The sequence below is a fragment of the Rhipicephalus sanguineus genome, chromosome 4 (assembly GCF_013339695.2).
Source record: "Rhipicephalus sanguineus isolate Rsan-2018 chromosome 4, BIME_Rsan_1.4, whole genome shotgun sequence".
In the NCBI taxonomy this organism is placed as follows: Eukaryota; Metazoa; Arthropoda; class Arachnida; order Ixodida; family Ixodidae; genus Rhipicephalus; species Rhipicephalus sanguineus.
This window is the reverse complement of record NC_051179.1, coordinates 95414409-95433788: the sequence shown is the minus strand read 5'-3', so window position 1 is coordinate 95433788 and position 19380 is coordinate 95414409. Positions and strand designations below refer to the sequence as shown.

At 46.0% G+C, this 19380-nt stretch overlaps 1 protein-coding gene across 1 annotated transcript; it reads right to left on the bottom strand.

The window, feature by feature from the left end:
* Nucleotides 1–4490: 4490 nt before the first annotated feature.
* On the bottom strand, nucleotides 4491–17103 carry LOC119388885 (uncharacterized). The gene is made up of 6 exons (XM_037656256.2): nucleotides 17050–17103; nucleotides 15552–15619; nucleotides 14838–14953; nucleotides 13432–13500; nucleotides 10063–10121; nucleotides 4491–4802 (listed from the first exon to the last, which is right to left on the bottom strand). Exons 1-6 carry the CDS (start codon nucleotides 17082–17084, stop codon nucleotides 4622–4624), a joined length of 528 nt encoding a protein of 175 aa, XP_037512184.1. The 5' UTR covers nucleotides 17085–17103; the 3' UTR covers nucleotides 4491–4621.
* Between the last annotated feature and the right edge of the window lie 2277 nt (nucleotides 17104–19380).

Genomic DNA, 19380 nt, shown 5'->3' with positions numbered 1-19380 from the left:
TCTTCACGCGTGTATTGCTGATAATGATGGCGACCTTTGTTATAGCTATTTGTATTAGGTGTGCAGCTCTATTGCGCCCATACTTTACGCAGTTGACCTGGCGTGGCACCTGGTCCTAAACAACGCAACTGCAATGTGTGTATCTACGTAGATGCATACGCGATTTCCCGCGATATAGAAGGCCTCTGCTAATGCTGCTGCTAATGATGATGATTATTCTTGGCATAGCCCTTCACAAAGGTTGCACAGCTTTAAAGATTGCGCACTGGAGCTTTACTGCACCTACACTGCTGCCCACCCTGTTGATTCTGCAGGTGATGATGGCAATGAATAATGGCTGAGCCTTTCACAGCGAAAGCTTTTATGAGATCACAACAACAGCCGACTTTGGTGACGTAGTTGTCCGCCGCCGCCGCCGATGTCAGTAACCGCTATCATGCGAAATGGGAGAAAGAGAGAGACCGCTATCCGCTATGGCAAACTGCTAGCCGCTAAAGAGAGAGACCGCTAACCACTATCGTAAGTTAACGTGACAAAGAGAGAGAGAGGGGGGAAGAACTTTATTGAAACCCCAAGGAAATGGATGATGTGGGCCTTATGGACTTCCTTGGCAACCAATACAAGTGCACTTGCGAGGTACCCACTACGCTATAAATCATAATTCTTGTGAAGTAGGGACGCAGCCACTATGCCATTGTTCGTTACTCCGCGGGGAATCGTGGTCCCCGCTGCACATCCGTAAGGCATTATTATGCGCACTTTGTGCTGTGGCAGACGACGATGAAGAATTATGGCTGAGCCCTTTGTAATGGGTTGGACGCATTCAACGACCGACTCATTGCGGAATTCGCAATTTGTGACGCGTGGTTATTTTATTCTCCGCCATGCTATATGTATTACATATGTTAACGTGACGCGACTGCTTGCCAGCCATGTTGCCGAGGGGTTTAAAACACAGATGTGGCTCTGTGGTAGCACACTCGACTGCCATGCAGAGGGCCCGGGTCCAAGTCCCATCCGATGCCGGATATTTTTTTTTTCTTATTTTGCGGGATAGAGGTTACGGATACCGGCGGCGGCGGACCAGCTTTCGCTGTGACTGTGCTGCGTGTTCTGCGCAGGCCTGGCGATTTTCTTTTTCTCTCTTCTCTGTTTCCCCCGTGTTTTCTGTCTCTGTTTGTTTCTATTTCTTTCTCTTTCTGTCTCTTTTTCTATTTCTTTCCCTACTTTGTCTCACTCACTCTCTATTTCTGGCTTCCTTCCTCTTTCTTTCTATCTTTTTTTTTCTCTATGTATATTTCTGTCTCTCCTTGTTTGATTCTCTCTATTTCTCTTCCTTTCTCTGTCTGCATCTCTTTCTTTCTATTTCTCTCCTTCTCATTCTTTATATACTATGCTTCACTTCTCCCCTCCTCCTTTCCCTCCTCACGCTCACTTCCCTTTCCTACCGCCTTGCTATACGATACTATACAATGCTGTTTTTTGTCAGCCCGCCTGGATAGCCGAGTGGTTAAGACGCTCGCCTTCGGATCATGGCTACGCGGGTTCGAATCCTGCCGGCTCCTGAGGAATTTTTTTCGCCAAGATGTTCTTTCTTTCTTTCTCACCCCTTGCTATACGCCGGATAAATCGGCGCACGTGTTTCGGGAGCACGCCTGTTGCCTTCTTTTTTAGTGGACCAGCGATGAGTAGCGAGATTAGCCCAAATTCTCTGCTACATACCCGTTCTAGATGATGATAGCTTTTGGGTCACGACAGACATTTCACGCCGAGCTAGGTCAGCATGGCTGTTAAACGTCGGTAAATGAGAAGGCGGATGTACTTGCATCTACTCTCGAGGGAAATCTGACGCTAGTAGGTATGGCAGTTCCAATGCATGTCGCCTCAGCCAGCATAGGAATGAGGGGTGGTACATCGATTTGAACGAACTTCGTTGCCTTCGGCTCCGTGTTGCCTGCCGCCGCTTTGTCGCGAGTCAATGTTCAGCAAATCTTCAGCAGTCCCACCTCAAAAGCAGACCAGACAAATATTTTAGAGCGCAAGGGTGATGTACGCTCAACCACCTAAAGCATAAGTGATATCACCTGTGCAAACGGGAATGATTTCTGGCGTCTTCTTTTCTAAAAGGGCCAATTCCAGAAACCGAAACTCGGCTAAATTTCACAGCAGCGTAAAGCTCGCCTAAGTATGTGTCACTTTTAGAAGAATCCTAATCAAATTGGGCAATTCCCGATATTGATATGAACTCTATAAAGTCAGTTTCGAATAAAAAATAAGCCATATCTTGCACTTGTGTGAATCAAAATGAGTCAGATCGATTAAACCAGAGCTGCATCAACAATCATGACGAAAACAAACAACATGACCGCCTGCAATCTGTTTCATTTGTGTCCTAGTTCCTTTTCTATCGTGCTTTAGTACCACAATTAGCTTTAAATGCGAAGCATTACTTAGCGAACCTTTGGCTCTTTGAGCCAAAGGTTCTATCTATCTATCTATCTATCTATCTATCTATCTAGCCGCCTACGGCTGGACGATCTCACGATCGCCTCCTTAACTTGTTGTAGACCAAAATTGGCATGGGAGGGTAAGAGAATTTGACGAATATGACTGTCGGCTCATGACATGAATAACGTGAAAATCCTGTCGCGTACGTCATCAAAGCCTTTCCTCCAGACACCTGTGGCACATACCCTTACCACGGGCCGACATGTACGGATATGCGCCACAGGTGATTGACAGTTTATATCTACCTAGGAATGACGAGGACAGACATTGCTAATTTAAATGCTAGAGCGTTAAGAAAAACCGACATCGGCATCGTTGACCCGACGAATGGAAAGAAGTCAGCGTCCCAGCAGGAATCGAACCAAAGGCAGTTCTGTGTGGCAATCAGGTATTATACCACAGAGCCACGCCAGGTCTATAAATTGGTTTGGAAAAACAGCCTATGCAGGCGTAATGACGGTGCAACGTCAGTTGTGGTTGCAGTGCTGGCTATCGTCGAAGAAAGCAATAAACACACACGTGTACTCCTACAATACAGGCGTCATATGAGATTAACATATGTGGTTCCAATGTTGGCTCCGCTTTTATAGCAGTCTAATAAACATTACATTTCCATTCCTATGATTAGTCTAATAACCATTACATTTCTATTCCTATGATTCAGCAAGCTATATTGAAGCATTGATCGACCCCGGAGGAATACATTAATGACAGTTACGTATGATATTCACATGGTTGCACCATAGGATGCACTTAGATTCGAGAATACTGACGTATGTGCTCTAACGTGAGGACTGACGTTACGTGGCACCATAAGTGGCCTTTAAACACCAGTGTTGTCGACGTGCCTGTTAAGCCCACGACGTGGACAGTGCTGCCTACAATTACAAAAACACGTCGATCCACCTCGTAACGCTTGACTCAAGGCCATAAATTACAGCATAGAAGTACTAGCCGACTGCTTCGCATGAAACCGATTCCCACAACGCGTGGGATCTGCCGAATTTTTCTTGGTCGAGTTGCTACTTATCCAATGACATGATGTTTTAGGGCAAAACTCGAATGGAAAGAGTAAGAGGCCGACTTTCCTACTTCATTCGGCCTCTTGGTGTTTTAGAGTTTTGCGCTACAGCATCATATCCTTCTTTCGCTACAAGACGGTATATCCGAAATAGAAACAGAAATTAAGATATTCGTCACCGATCTATTCCTTGAAGAAGTAGTGATCCGAAATGGCGCGGCATAAAACGAGCTAAGAAGAAGAAGAAGAGCTGGAGTATTTGTTGAAGGCCTTCAAAGAAAACGCCGCCTAGAGTCCAGAATGGTGCGCCTTTTACCTGGAAGGAACATTCGCTTTACAAGTCTTTTCATCGCCATTACGAGCATGCAACAAAGGACGGCAACAACGAAAGCAGATGGATGGCGTTAATTTTGTTGCAAAATATTGTTATATCGTTCATTTGCTGCGATGTAGACTTCTTTTACGAGATAATACAAGCCCGAATGAAATGTTTCATTCTATAAGCGCCGAATCCATATTTTACTCCTGAATACCGACGATAGTGGGCTATATGGATTTTAGCCGCAATATTGATGTGAGATGTTTTGGTGACATGAGCACACTGGCAAGAAAATTGCTGGAGCAGGCCCGACCATATTGTCAGTAGCAAAAAAACGTCGTTTTCCTGAAATTCAGTAAAGTGTACTTGGTTCCTTTACAAAAAAAGAAAAACGCCACATTTTATGAGCGCCGACATCTTCATTCCTTAGTCCACGGAAAAAGTGCGCGTGGTCACACAACCAGGTAGTGTGCCAAGCTTGCGGCGTTAGAGGTTCGTCGAAATAGTGCATCGTCAAAAACACGAGTTATTTAAGCTTCTATTTCATCATAAAAACGACTTTCGCTCACCCAAAATAGAATGCATCAAACAATGCACTGCAATGTGCGCAGTTATTCGTGAAAAACAAGATAACGTAAAAAAACGTGGTTTTCAAGACCAAATAACAAATCTTTTCCCACACGTATGTTCGCACGTTCAATAACGAAGCGTCTCTTGCGAAATGAACTTGATAGCTGTACTGGCGTAGCGCGATATAGCCACGCCTATGGTCTTCAGGCGTCGATGAGCGACTGGTTCGCAGTTTTCACCCAACCCCGCCGTGACCTCGTGCTGTCGCGGTCCTGCCAGCAGTCGTTCTCCTCGAGCCTCCAAAAGGGGCACGACGCCGGGCCCGGACACCGGAAGGCTTTGCGAAAATTGGTGCCCTGCTGTGCCACCTGGTTCACCCACTCGCTGAAAATCGTGAAAGGGAATAAAGGCAGGGCGTGAAATGCAAAAAGATAAAACAAAAAATAAAGCTGGTTGATCCCAAGTTTCACAAGCATTGCTCATAACATTAAAGCGATACGTGTCTCCATAGAAGTCAGCTCTGTTGGATGTTAAGAAATACAAGAATATAGATTTGCACAGTGTGCATTATCCCATATATGCCGAAACTCAGAAAAATTGAGCAAACAAGTATTTTTATTCATGAATAGGGGATTTGTGCCTTCAGTAAAACGCATAAAATATTTATTTACTGTCACGTAAGCGCAACACAGTCTTGCAGCGCTTTTTGCACAGAGTATTTTTCTCATGGCACTGAGCTCAAGGTGTGTATTTGCAATTACGGGCAATATTATGGCCACTGCTACCAAACTGCCTTTAGCACGAATGGTGGAATGGCGGGATTTTGCAATAATTTGAAGAAAACGAAAGCGTCATAACTATCCTCCACTCCAAGGCCTCTCCCTTACAGAGTACACGTTCGCTCAGGTGAAGTAGTCCTTACGTGGTAATATTAAGGGCAAGCGATGCGTAGGCTATAGCATCCTACATGTAGCGTCCTACATATAGCGTCCTACATGTAGGACATCGGCATATATGGGTTAATGGCGGGCCGGCATGGCCTCCGATGACGTCCATGCGCCGACGTTGATTTTATTATCTGACGTCCTCCATCTTGACGACTGACGTCTAGTACCATCGGCAGCCCCTTGTCGTGGGTCAAGTAAGTGACGTAACGCGTAGACACAGCCGATGGTACGTGTTTTAAGTGCGAATGCACTTCTTAAGCGACCCCGAAAACTCCGCCGGCATCCGCGCTCCTCCTCCTCTCCCCTAGCAACGGCGCGATGAACGGAGAGTAGCGTCTGTAGCAACGGCGCAGCGACGTCACGCCCCACGTGACTGCGCGCGCCCCGCCCTCCGCTCCGTGGCTGCGCGCGCCCCGCGCCGGCTCCGCACCGCTCTCCGCGCCGTGACGTCACGGCGCGTTGTGCAGCTGGCGCCTCCGCGCCGTGGCTGCGCGCGCCGCGCCGGCTCCTCGCACCCTCTCCGCGCCGTGACGTCACGGCGCAATGCAGCTGGTGTGCCTCTCCCCCCGTTAGGTTTGCACTCACCCTCGGCCGCCGCCTCTCCCCTCGCCTTTACAGCTCCCTCCTCGCCCGGTAACAGCCCCTCGTGTGCGTACTCTCCCCACCGCTCACCCCCTCTCCAACCGCCTGGCGTGTTTCGCTCCGCCGTCACGTGTTGTGTGTGTGGCGCCGGCGCGTCAGTCCCGTATATAAACGTCTGCCGGTTGCCGCTCGCTCTCACTTCTCGCTCGTGGTTTGTGGTGAACGCCGTCATAGGTATGGATCCATCGCAGGCATCAACCTCGACTGCGATACCTCCAACAACTAGTACAACGCAATCGAATGCGATCATTGCACGCGTGAAGACAAGGCAGCGCAACGAAGGGCCCGTGATGCTGCGCGTAAGCGGGCCGCCGGTCCCGAAGCTAAGGCCCGTGCTGCCGAGCGCAGGCGAGCGAATCGGGCTGCGGATCCCGAATTCCGCGCTCGAGAGGCCGATGAGAGACGTAAGCGGCGCATTGCCTGTGGTGATGAAGGCCGGCGGCGAGACGCCGAACGAAAGCGTGCGAAGCGAGCCGAGCACCCCGAAGCCGATCTGGCGCGGGGACGCGCGATGCGTGAGCGAGCGCGGGCCCTCGAATTCGATCGGCCGGACGCGCGCTTCAAGCGAGACTTCCTGGACCGCAGCTTCGGATATAGCTGCGCGGTGTGCGATCGACTGTGGTTCGACAACAACCTGAGCCCCATCTCGGGCGTGCGCAACGCCGCCAACAAGTTGAACGCGTTGCGGGTTCTTTGGAACGAGTTCGGAAGACAGTCGGGCGAGCACCGATGCGACGACATGGATGCGCAAGACCCGCGGCTGTCTCCCTTCGGTGCGTTCCGGGTGTGCTCCTCGTGCCGCGAGTCCCTGCTGGCCGGACGGGTCCCGCCGTTGAGCAAGAGCCACGGCTACGCGTTCCCGCCTCGTCTCGCTCATCTCCCCGATCTGAGCCCGGTCGAAGAACGTCTCATCTCGCCTCGACTTCCCTTCATGAGCATTCGGCGGCTGACTCGAGGCAACGGTCAGTACGGCATTAAGGGACAGATCGTGAACGTGCCCATCGACGTTCCGAGCGTGGTGGAGTGTCTCCCGCGGTTGGTTCCCGAGTACGTTGCGATAGACGTGCACGTGAAGCGGAGGCTGCTGAGTCCTGCTACGTACAAGCGCGGTCTGGTCAAGCGCTCGAACGTGTCCCACTGACGACCCGTGCTCCTTCGCCCGGAGTGGAAGCCGGGGCGAGTACTGCGGCGTGTGCTTGGTTGGGCACGTCTACGCCAACGTCCTCTTGCATGCCGTGTGTACTTCGCCGCTCAGAGACGAGTCGCCGTACGCCTCCGTCTACACCAATGCCTACTCCGGCGATGCCGTCCTGATTGTGACCGTCTACCTAGCCCCGAACCTCTCGCGAGATGCCGTCTGGAGCAGATGGATGCGGCGATGGAGAGTGTGTCCGTGCGCGCGCCTCCCTCGGTTCCGGTTGTGGTGGTGGGTGACCTTAACGTGGACGTTAGAAAGGACAATGGCTGGTTGGTTGACCACATGCTGAACAATTGCTCGATGACGTGTCTGTCTCTCGAGTTTCCGACCACGATCAACGGTGGCTTCATAGACTTGCCGTTCAGTAGGAACTGTACGGTCCGCGCCGTCTTGCCGGATCCGCTCACCGTCCATTTCTCGGATAACAAAGCGCTGGTACTAACCGTGAGCTACAACGATAACACGAATAGGTGCTGATCTGTAGTGACGTGTGTAGTGTGTGTATGTGTGTGTGTGTGTGACGCACTCGCGAGGTGCATTAATGCATCATACGAAAAGCGTGAAGTGTAAAATCAATAAATAATACTTCATATATAAATGTGTGTGTGTGTGTGTACAAATGCATCATGACAACAACACTTTAAATCATTAATTACACTTAATCATCATCATCAGTAAAAGTGCTTTGCACTTAAAAACGGCCAGACCTCCGTGGGTCGGCTGGCACGTGCTCTCTCGCTGCCGTCTCCTTCGCTCGGCTCTGCAGTTTAGTCGCGCGCGCCCCCTCATAGCATCACCCCGTGCTTCGCACTTCCTCATACTCCCCTTCGGGGAAATGCGGGTTTTTTATGATGGCACAGCCGGCATAAAACACATCGTGTCAAATACACAAAAGCCACTGAAACGCGCGCCTGTAAAAAGAGGTTAGTCATTGAAGCACACCCCAACGCTGTACTTGCGGTTTTGCCTATGAGCAGGCACGTAGGCAAGGGGGGAGGGGGGGGGGGCAGGCGCCTCCCCCCCCCCGCAAAGTTTGTCCAGCCTTTTATATTCCCGGGCAACTTTTTTCTTTTTAATAATAATATCTGGGGTTTAACGTCCCAAAACCACGATATGATTATGAGAGACGCCGTAGTGGAGGGCTCCGGAAATTTCGACCATCTGGTGTTCTTTAACGTGCACCTAAATCTAAGTACACGGGCCTCAACCATTTCGCCTCCATCGAAATGGGACCGCCGCGGCCGGGATCGAACCCGCGACCTTCGGGTCAGCAGCCGAGCACCGTAGCCGCTATACCACCGCGGCGGACCTTTTTCTTTTTGCCATTGAAAGACTTTCTTACAAACAATTGGGCCTTGACCCCCCCCCTCCCCAATGAATTTTCTGCTCATCTTATAGCGGTCATTCTTCGTTACCTGCTTGCGGCAGAAGGACTACAGGTTTCATTGAGGTACTCTGCAATTTTGACTCTCTCTGTTCCATTTAGACAGCCGCGAAATATTACTACGGCGTTGTTAGCGTTAGTTACTACGGAGTTACTAGCCAAGAATACTGGACATTGTTCTCACTGAAATGGCCAATATTCATGGCGAAATACTCATGTGTTCACACAAACTGCAGCTTCAGACAGAACGTGCCCTGTCAAACGTGAGGTCAGATTCTAGAGTCAGGAAGTACTAGGCATCGGGACTATTGTGAGGCGATTATCAAAAATGACATGTCACAAGCTTGAAAATCTTCGTGCACGCTCACACATCTGCACACAGGCTTTGTGAAAGCATGAATTGTAAATATATTACATGGTGGTTTGAGCTGATGTTTATTTAGAACAGCTGCCACAGATGCAGGTCTTTTCAGTAGACAAATATTGATCAAGAAACACGTTAGAGTTTTTTATAACGGTGTCGTTTTAATATGCCACTTGTACTCATCCGTTAATGACATCTCATCGTGAACACATGTAACGTAAACATAAACATGTTTTTTTTTCATATTTGGTGTTCGGGCAGCGCCACACATGGATGTGCAGGTGGAAAGTTTGCGATGCCGGTTTGTGTTAAGTTCTTCCTGCTGCCTTAATAATAGCTGAAGCTAAAGTTAAGCTAATAGCTAAAGCTAAACTTAATAGCTAAAGAAGGGAATTTACTGCGCATCACAAACACGTCAGGCGACGGAAGAACCGCCATTTTATTTCGATAGTCTTGTACTGAGACACCATGCATTTAAACAGCACTCGTCGAAAGAAGGCATCAGTTAGGCTGCCACAAAAGAATATACAGGCGATGCACCGGTCGTGAGGAGATGCGTGTAAACACGAAGCGAAGCCCGTGCTGAAACCACTCAGCGATGCGCTTGTTCTGCTCACATGTGCATGCGGAAGTAGACAAGTTCCCCATGAATCTACGGTACAAGGGTTCGTTTGGAGTCAATAGGTACAAGATGAAAGTAGTGGCGCTGTTCCTAAACCAACTAGGTCAGATGAAACATTTGTTTATCGATTTTATGTAGCTGCCTGCGCAAGTGGTCAACGTCGTCGGCGGTCACTACACATTCATCCGTCATGTGCCTCACATGTTGCACTTTCTGACGCAGAGGACACACATTATATCCATTATTGCATGACTACCCTGTGTATACTCTCACGCGACCAACTGCCGTCAGTATGTCCCTCTCATTGAACGACTTAGAGTGCTACTGATTTGCTTGAAAACAACTACCAGAATCATAGTATGCCGAGTAAGTGGCCTGTGCTGTTTACTGCAGTAAGCGCCACTTATCAGTTGCGAAATCGTTCCAGTTGCGCCCCTTCAATGCAGGGTTTTGAGGAGCTACGTGCCCGTGTATGTTGTGAACTCACCGCTCGGTAATGGCTTTGGAAGTAGGAGGCACGTGCAGCGTCGACGAGATGCATCTGTTCTGCAATGGCAACAATGGGGAGATTCGTTTTGGTGCGCACAGTCTCACTCTATGTGAAATAATAATAATAATAATAATAATAATAATAATAATAATAATAATAATAATAATAATAATAATAATAATAATAATAATAATAATAATAATAATAATAATCAATCAATCATTTATTTAACGTGCCCAGGAACAACCGTGAGGTCTTTGTGCAGGCGCACGCAAAAAAAAATCAATAAAAATAAACAATACAATACAGACAGTCTTCAGAAATAAATAATAATAATAATAATAATAATAATAATAATAATAATAATAATAATAATAATAATAATAATAATAATAATAATAATAACTGGGGTTTAATGTGCCAAACCCACGATATGATTATGGGGGCGCTGTAGTGCAGGGCTCCGGAAATTTCGACCACCTGGTGTTCTTTAACGTGCACTCTATAGGAAAATGTCAAAAAACAAACAATGCATCGACGCCCCTTGCTATATCGCTTTACCGTTAGACTATAACAGTAGAATTTCTTTCAATTATGGGGACAAAAATAATTATACGTGCAATAAGAAAGCGCTCGTCGTACCTGTTATCCCCGCTTTTCCTTTGGGCAATTGAGCACACAAATCGTCGTGAAGTAATCAAGCAAATATACTGTACAGCGTCTTCTGATGAACCTCGAAAAAACTCACGCGCAGATAGCCTCGCTAAGGCCCGAAACGCGAGACATGCTCCTCGGTATCGAATCATCAACACGTTTTGCTTAACGCGATTACAATACCGTGCAAAAGAAAACACACATGGATGCAAACAGCGCTAACTTCCAACAGTGTTTCGTTATCGAAAACCAGGTTGTGCTAATACGCCTCGCTTCATGAGTCACAGTCACGTGAAAATTTCAAACAACCCGAGAACATATCCTCGGTGTTCCTGTAAGCTGTCGTTGACTCTATCTGATAAAGAACTGAACTTTTTGCGTGTGCCCTTATCATGGTTTAAGAATTTTCGCTTTGACTCTATGACATGTTCACGTGGCTGTGGCTCGTGAGGTTAAGTGAAGTGTATACAATAACATGGTTTTAGATAATGGAACATTGTTGGAAGTTAGCACCGCGCCTGCGTGTCTTCTTTTGTCCACCTTTGTTCGTGCTAAGAACAACCCGCCCAAAAACAACTCAGTATGATTATTGATTTCCGTTTCCGTTGTCATTACCGACTGGTGTCCTAAAATCGCGAGAAAGCTAAGTTTTTGTAAAAAAAAATAATGAAAAATCAGAGCACGCTTGAGCTCCTCCTTAAAGAATAGAACGCGACAGCGTAATCGGGCCTCTTTCATATCTCCTTCCCTTGCCACGCTTCGCTTCTCGGTAGACACATCACGGTACATACAGCGTTTCGCCTACATCGAAATTCGATCACCGTGGCCAGGATCGAACCCTTGTTTTTCGGGTCAGCAGGCGAGCAATATAACCACTGCCCCACCGCGGTGGCTGTTTACGTGGTTATTAGATGGCCGCGTTTGTGAGTACGCCTGCTGTAGCTGTTTTCTCTAAATCTCGATTACATTTATGTAAAAAAAAATATCGAGCACTGTCTTGAGTATTCCAACGGGCCGATTTCAGCCACCACCTGACAAAAACATTCCTGCAGCAAAAGGGAGAGTTGCGCTAGTTGGTTTGGGTTCATTTCGGAACAGCGCAAAAGACCAAAGACACATAAGAAGAAGGTTCTGCTGAAATGAAAAACATTTCAGTAGAACCATTTCGGGAACCGCTTCAGTGTTGCGAGATGCTTCACGAAAAGTTATAGTTTATCTTTCTTCTCCAGACCGGTATTGGAGCCGTAGCGAAATGAAGCTTTTTGAACGTGAACTCCCATGAAATTATGCGGGAAATAATAACCGTGTGCCGCGTTGCGAAACTCTGGGGTCTAAACTTACTAGCAGCTCTCCACTGTCCCGCTCACAGAGCGCAGGTGCGATTTCAAAACTTCATGTTACGCTAATAAATAGGCATAATATACTCGCCACAACAAATCCGAGGAAGAAGAGCTGCGACTGCGTGTACAGAGTCTTGGAGGCGGCAATCTTCTGCAGCCATTCGGCGTACTGACCCAAGAAGATGCGAAACGCCTGCGAACAGACAGTGTGTTCGACTACGCTCCAAGTAGAGAACAAACTTTGATAAACCAAAGCTGTAGGTGGACTACAGTATAGGGGGGGGGGGGAGGCTCCTTCATCCAGGGCCCCGCTAGCCACAGCGGCTCGCCGGGCCTGACCTAGGGTCACCGGCTGGCTTCCCAAGGTCAGATCGGCAAGTCACGCCTCCCAGGACCGCGTACGTACTTGTAATGTACGCGCCGAGTCTACCGATACTGCTCTCTTCAGGCAGATGAAAGTTACATGAGGTAGCGTTGGAGTGCCTTTGCACCAGGGTCTTTCCCATATGAACTACTGTTTTCTGGGGAGCAGCGCACAGTCATGATCATTTTTGTCAATATGTTATAACAATTGTTTGGGTTTAAAGTCCCTAAACCAAGATATGATTATGTCAGTATCTTAATAGCTGCGTGCATAATAGAAGTGACGACGCTTCACCATAGACAGCAGTGTCACTCTCGAGATGCGGATATATGCACAGTATGTTTCACACAACCACAACAAAAGCCTTAATAAACGCGGCGCATCTTTGGCGGCTGTACTTAAGCGCCGTCATATTTTTCAGCAGTGTTGATCTACGTACGTTATATTTTTATACCTATATGTTTTTACAAGTACGTCGGCTGATAGTAAACAAACTATTCCGTATAGTACACATATACTGATCGATCAAACGACTTGGAAAAAATTGTAGATATTTATTTTACAGAACAATTAGTATTTAGAAGTTCTCCCGAGCCTGCCCAAGCAAGATGCATGCAGTTTCTAAAGTTATATTTTTTAAGGATGGTTTTTTATGACGATTAGAAAAATTGCGCAATGTATGGGGCGCATTTATTCCATGGAGCGACGTTCGATAGGAGCTAGACTTATAATTACGAGCTAAGTAAGGATTCTATTTACACTAATTTTTTCGGAAGTATGATCGTTAAGTTGGCACGTACTCGCATAAGAACAAGCCCCGGCTACTTGCGTGCCGATTGTAATGACTCTTGGCAGAACCGGCCCATTGCAAGAAAACAAGCCCATGCAAAGATACTTAATTTGTAGTTTTCTTTTTGGTGTCGGAGATGTGTTAAGCTTGAATATTCCGCATAGAAGTCTATTCACTTTCAACGCAGGAAGCCAGCGTGCCGAGAAGCACTGCCTAACCTTATGAGCAACGTGCAGGGCAGCTCCACTCCACAGCAGGTCGGTCATCTCGTCTTCCGTAGGGCTGTACTGCAATGACAACCAGGTCTCGTATAAAAAACAGCATCTCGCAAGCGCTCGCAGATAGTTGAGTGATGACAGAAACGCCGTATTACGGATGTACTATAGGTTCAGGCCATTTTTCAAATGAAAGCATGCGCTCTGCAATGAACAAACGTAATTCTGTTCTCCTTCAGAAGTCGAAAACAGCTCCTCCTTGCAAAAAGGCTGTCAGTAGGACAGAACGAGGCTGTACGATGCTTTAGAAAGCACCGATGATTGTAGTCGAGGAGCTTAATTTGCTGTGTCTCATACGTTGTTGCTTTCATTTAGCTACAAGCCGCACGAACCAATCCAAGTGTGGCACACGTTAAGAAGAATCAGCATTTTCAGCGTTTCGTTTATAATTTTCAGCTGCTCGGTTTTCTCCTTCTTTATTTGAATCTAAATGCAGATAGATAGATAGATAGATAGATAGATAGATAGATAGATAGATAGATAGATAGATAGATAGATAGATAGATAGATAGATAGATAGATAGATAGATAGATAGATAGATAGATAGATAGATAGATAGATAGATAGATAGATAGATAGATAGATAGATAGATAGATAGATAGATAGATAGATAGATAGATAGATAGATAGATAGATAGATAGATAGATAGATAGATCGATAGATAGATAGATAGATAGATAGATAGATAGATAGATAGATAGATAGATAGATAGATAGATAGATAGTAGAACATTTTCTTTCCAACCTTTGTAGTCGTACGCCTCTGCCAATGCAGACACCATAGATATGTCTTGAAATTTCGAGAAAGTGGAGCAAGCAGAATATATCCATTGGTTTCAGTAACAGTTTTTCAGTTTATTACGGTCAATTATTTTGTTGCTCCCAACAGACGCAGGCCAACTGAATCGACGTGTATGCGGATATGGACAAATTTAAAAGCTCAAATAAATGCATAGTAAAACGACAACATGAAAGAAAAAGCACACCGGAAAGGACACAGCATTTAATGGCCGCCGATGCACTTCATTTCCTGACAAATCACCACAGCACGTGCGATGCAATAGTATAAAGAGTTTGGAGGCACTGCTGCCCCGTCGATCGGTTTTCGTTCTTCGTAGGAGTCAGTTTTCTTCCCCGTATGCTGTCTATCGGACGCTAACCTACTCTAGTGACGACTACAAGGAGTGTTTATTTCATACCACCCGCATAGAATTCAACATCATTCTTCAGTCGGCCTGAAATTTGTGGCGCATCTGCTGGTAGTCTCACATCGCGATAACCCGTAATGAACCTGTGATTAAAATGAAAACGAAATACGGTTGTGTTCAGACCAACTCGGTACTTACAATAGATTTTTCTCTCAGAAGAAACTCCATGCATTGTTTGTTTGCTTCGTAGTTTGTTGCCGTAAATAAGGACCACCATGAGTAGTTCTTGAAGCCGTCTTCATGAAAGTATCGCCCTGGACACACAAAAATAGAGGAGTAAAGAGTTAAAGAGCAGTGTCCATGCTATTCAAGACAAGTTTTGTTAGATCAAGAAGTATTTGCAGATAAGAGGAAAACGGTGTGGCCTGTTCGTCTTCTATCTTCATTGCAATGGATGTCCATTGACATATACGTGAACCACTCTAGGAAGCATACAAAATTCAGGTGGCGGGAATGTCACTAATTATCGTGGGCCAGCGTTCGATAGAAAACTGAAATGACTAGCAAAAGTGTCGTTATGAGGGTGGCAGCACTGTTATATATTTTTCATGAGGAACTCGCGTAAGGGCATGTATAATATACGAAACTGAATTCACTTTCACCAGATGCTATTCGCGCGTCTACCTATTTTTTGTCCAACATATGCATATGTGTCTCTGGATATCACGGTTATGTTAAGACAACTTCTGACTGTCGTGCAAACTGTCGTTGCACATTTCATGTTGCTGGACTTTAGATTTTAGGTAATGCAATCTGGACAGTCGATAAATGCATCTTTCATACGTTACAACTTCAGTGATTTTCGTTACTTTAAGTACAACGCCATACGCAGGATGCTCAGACGATGCTTACCGGAACCCAAAAAGGCCTGCAGCATTTCCTTGGCAAGCACAAATCCAGAATTCGAGAAATGAACGCTCCTGCAAACAAAATAGGCAAGACAGAGATTAATGGTACACGAATGAAATGTCAGCCCTCAAAACGCCGTGTTCGCGTAGACGTGCAAATACTCGGCTATGCCGAAAGTCTGGAGCCTATATCACCCTGCATATTTTGCACGTGGCAAATGCTAGAACTTGTCTTTCGGTGATTGAAGCAATGCTCGCGTTTTCATGGCATTCATTCAACGTGTTAGTCAACGCCGTCATGGCTGCCGGCGTCGTTGACTATCACTTACAGGTTTGCATGCACATAAATACCCGACAAAGCGGATGAGGCGCGTAATCCGAAGGTTGCAGGTTCGGTCCTTGTCGCCGGCAAGTTGTCCCTTTGCCCACTTTACTTTCTTCACATCTATATGACAATTACTACAGTACACTTAAAACACTATAATTAACGTACCCTATACCTTCCTTGGCTGCAATATCTGCTGGTTTTCATTAAGGCTATGTTAAAAAAAAATACCAGCCCTCAAAATTCCCTTCCTGCATTCTAACAAGGAAAGAGTAACACAAGCGCAAGCTCCTACAGCCAGATGTAATAAAGTTGTCTTTTTCCTTCAGATGAAGTTCGGCAAACCTTGAGGAGTGACATTTCTTGTCTCTTATACAATCACTTCAATGAGTAATGGTACGGATGCACACCGGATAGATACCTAAATGTATTTAAATTTATCATCAGCAATCCGCAATCGACAAGTGAGTGCTCCATTAAAAAGTGAACAGAACTGTAAAAACTATCCAACACAAATTTTGTGAGAGATAAATGAAAAAGATAATGTAGAAAGAGTTCGGACTTCGCGTCCGCGCATCAAGCTAAAACGACAACAAGGCAAACATAACGCGACTATGAGTAGCTCACTGCTGCGTCGCAACTGAGCATACAGCTGAAAAGGAATATCTCCAGAGTGATAACACGTTCAACAAATATTCTTTAAACTTCTTTCCCCATATCTAGAAGATAAATGCGTACTAGTTGTTCTGCTTTAGTCTCACGGAAACCTAATTACACGTCTACTATATGTATAGCGATATTATCAATTTAATTACGAGTTATTTCATCAAAACATTGAAACAAAATGTTTACCGATAAGATATAAACGAAGAGAGATTTTCGCGCTGGTAAAAAATATCACATGCCATTGATTCTGGTCTATGCTTCAGCGTTGTGCTATGCGAATATTACTAGCGAATTTGAAAGGTCTACCATTATCATAACTTATCATTCTCAGATAGTCCACATTTTCCAACTATAATAGCACCTGTAACTATTGTGGAATTCATTAAAACCAAGTTCGCCCGCCTGGACAGATAAGCTGCATCTAGCTTCTATATTTCCTGTATTCTTATCTTTCAATTTAACGCGACGAAATAAGGAGCTAGGGCGAAGCCATAATAGGGCAGGAACTTACGGAATCGCGTCAGTGAAGAGTGGGATTACGAGCATTCCGTATGGAACAACTGGAACAAGAGAGATAAATTTTTTTTTTCAGCTTGGATGACGCGAAATGGTACACATCTTTTACATTCGGGAGAAAGTCGAGTTCCTTGGTGCAGCGTCGCATAGCGCAAGTTGCAGTGTCATTAAGTACTACACAGTAGTGACAGCGCATGACAAACAAATACGCCGTTATCTGCTGAAAGAATAGCGCCGCAAGATAGACGTGTGCTGCAAAGCTGCTGTTACCTGCACAAGCCAAACGACGTAAACAACAACACATTTCGAATATACTACATGGCCGTCTTTGCCACGGAGCTTGAAACTTATGACCGTGCCTTGATTCTGCAGATGATACAGCTTCTGTACTTTCAGATTCCCGACTGCTACCATTCAGCACCGCCACCAAAATGTCACTGGCATAAAACTATTCACAGAGTGAACATATTCAAAAGCTACAGAGTGAACTTATTGCTGACGAAAATAGCCGAGAGGCCGGCCTGGTTGTGCTCTTCCTGTCGTCGTCACAGTCGTCGACATTATCTTTAATTGATCGCAATAATAGCAAATGATTAATGGGCGATCGAGCTGGTGCATTTGTTGCGAAGATTCGTCAGCGGGATTTGAAGAGACATGGCCAATAATGAGAAGAAGCTGTCACAATGTCCTTCCGGTCCCAGGATATCGCTTATATTTACGTCACTGCACGTTTCTGTTGGCGATGTGGTCATCGTAATGGCACGCGAAATGATTCGTCGCTGTACGAACGCACAGCTGCGTTTGCAACTACTAATAGGTTCCTCCCATACAACCTGAGTCATATTGTTTCATCAGTAGCGGTAGAAAAGACCACAGCGCGGAAGAGAAGATTGTGTTCCATAATAATGATTGTTGGGGTTTAACGTCCCAAAATCACGATATGATTATGAGGGACGCCGTTGTGGAGGGCTCCGGAAATTTCGACCACCTGGGGTTCTTTAATGTGTACATAAGTCTAAGTACACGGGCCTCAACCATTTTCACCTCCATAGAAAATGCGGCCTCCGCGGCCGGGATTCGATCGCGCGACCATCGGGTCAGCAGTCGAACACCAAAAGCGCTAGACCACGTGGCGGGTGATATGTTCCATATGCCCCTATTAAGTCGAAAGCCTTAATGCCTCATCAAACGCGAAGCTTTACCGGCGCCCTGTGTTGGCGCACCCGCCGGCGGCGTCAAAACGAGTGATGTAAAAATAATCACGTAATGACGTCACCATGGGACATCATCGTGACGTCACAGATCGTCAAAATTTGTGACGTCCTTGTGAAGCCACTGTGACGTCACATAACGTGACACATGACATCATTGCTTGATAAAAGGTAAGCCGATCCGGGAGGCAGTGAAAAACAAGGTGAGGTGCACAAACCTTACAATGCCTCCGATCCTGGAGGCAGTGCAAAACAAAACCACATTAGTTGAAGAAAGCTTTCGGAGGGGGGCGCGGGAGGTTCAATATATCTAAATACATCTACTTAGAAGAAGATGGCTTTTGCCTTCGAGTCGACTGAGGGGACCCTGTGAGTTTTTTTTTTCTTTTTTTTTGTCGTCTGTGTGGTTGAAGCAAATACACACTAGCCCAGCAACTTGTCGCTCATTACTATCTTTAAAGGGACATACAGCCGCTCAGAACACGAATGGAGATAACCCCGCTAATGGAAAGCTAATCTACTGTATTCGATAGTGCTAACCCTGTTTCTCTCTTTGTGTATTCTTCTGCCTAGAACGTACCGAGTCTTTCTCATTAAACGCAGATTTATAATTTCATTTCTTCTCTGAAGACGCGAAAAACGGCTCTTGGCGCCGCAAGGGGCAAGAACACGAAGATGCACGACCTCATAACGTGACCTTTTAATGGTGTAAGTCGTTAATTGTCCCTATATTAGTGCTGCATTTATTTTCACGTTACCACATATCATTTACGTTCTTCACACAGTTACGTCGCGCAAAACGAATTTTGGTGTATATCAAGCTATTGAACCGGCCGCGAGCGCACCATGAGCATGGCATGTAAATCATGCCCTACGAGACATGCATGTGATGATTTGCATGTTACGACCTGTCATTTATGTTCGTCATACAGTCGCGTCGCGCAATACCGATATTGGTGTATATCAATCTATCGAACCAGAGGGAAGCGCACCATGAGCGTCGCATGCAAATAAGATCGTACCAGAATTCATGCCATGATATGCATTTTAGTACCTGTCATTTATGTTTGTCGTACAGTGACGTCGGGGAAAACCAATTCTGGTGTATATCAAGC

Bases quoted from the DNA above. Each gene is read 5' to 3' on its own strand.
- LOC119388885 (XM_037656256.2), bottom strand. From the start codon at position 17,084: ATGCTCGTAATCCCACTCTTCACTGACGCGATTCC. The intron at 13,501-14,837 runs GTAAGTACCGAG...TTGTCATTGCAG, and splicing joins TTCTGAGAGAAAAATCTATT to TACAGCCCTACGGAAGACGA. The intron at 10,122-13,431 runs GTTAGGCAGTGC...TTGCCATTGCAG, and splicing joins CCCTGCACGTTGCTCATAAG to AACAGATGCATCTCGTCGAC.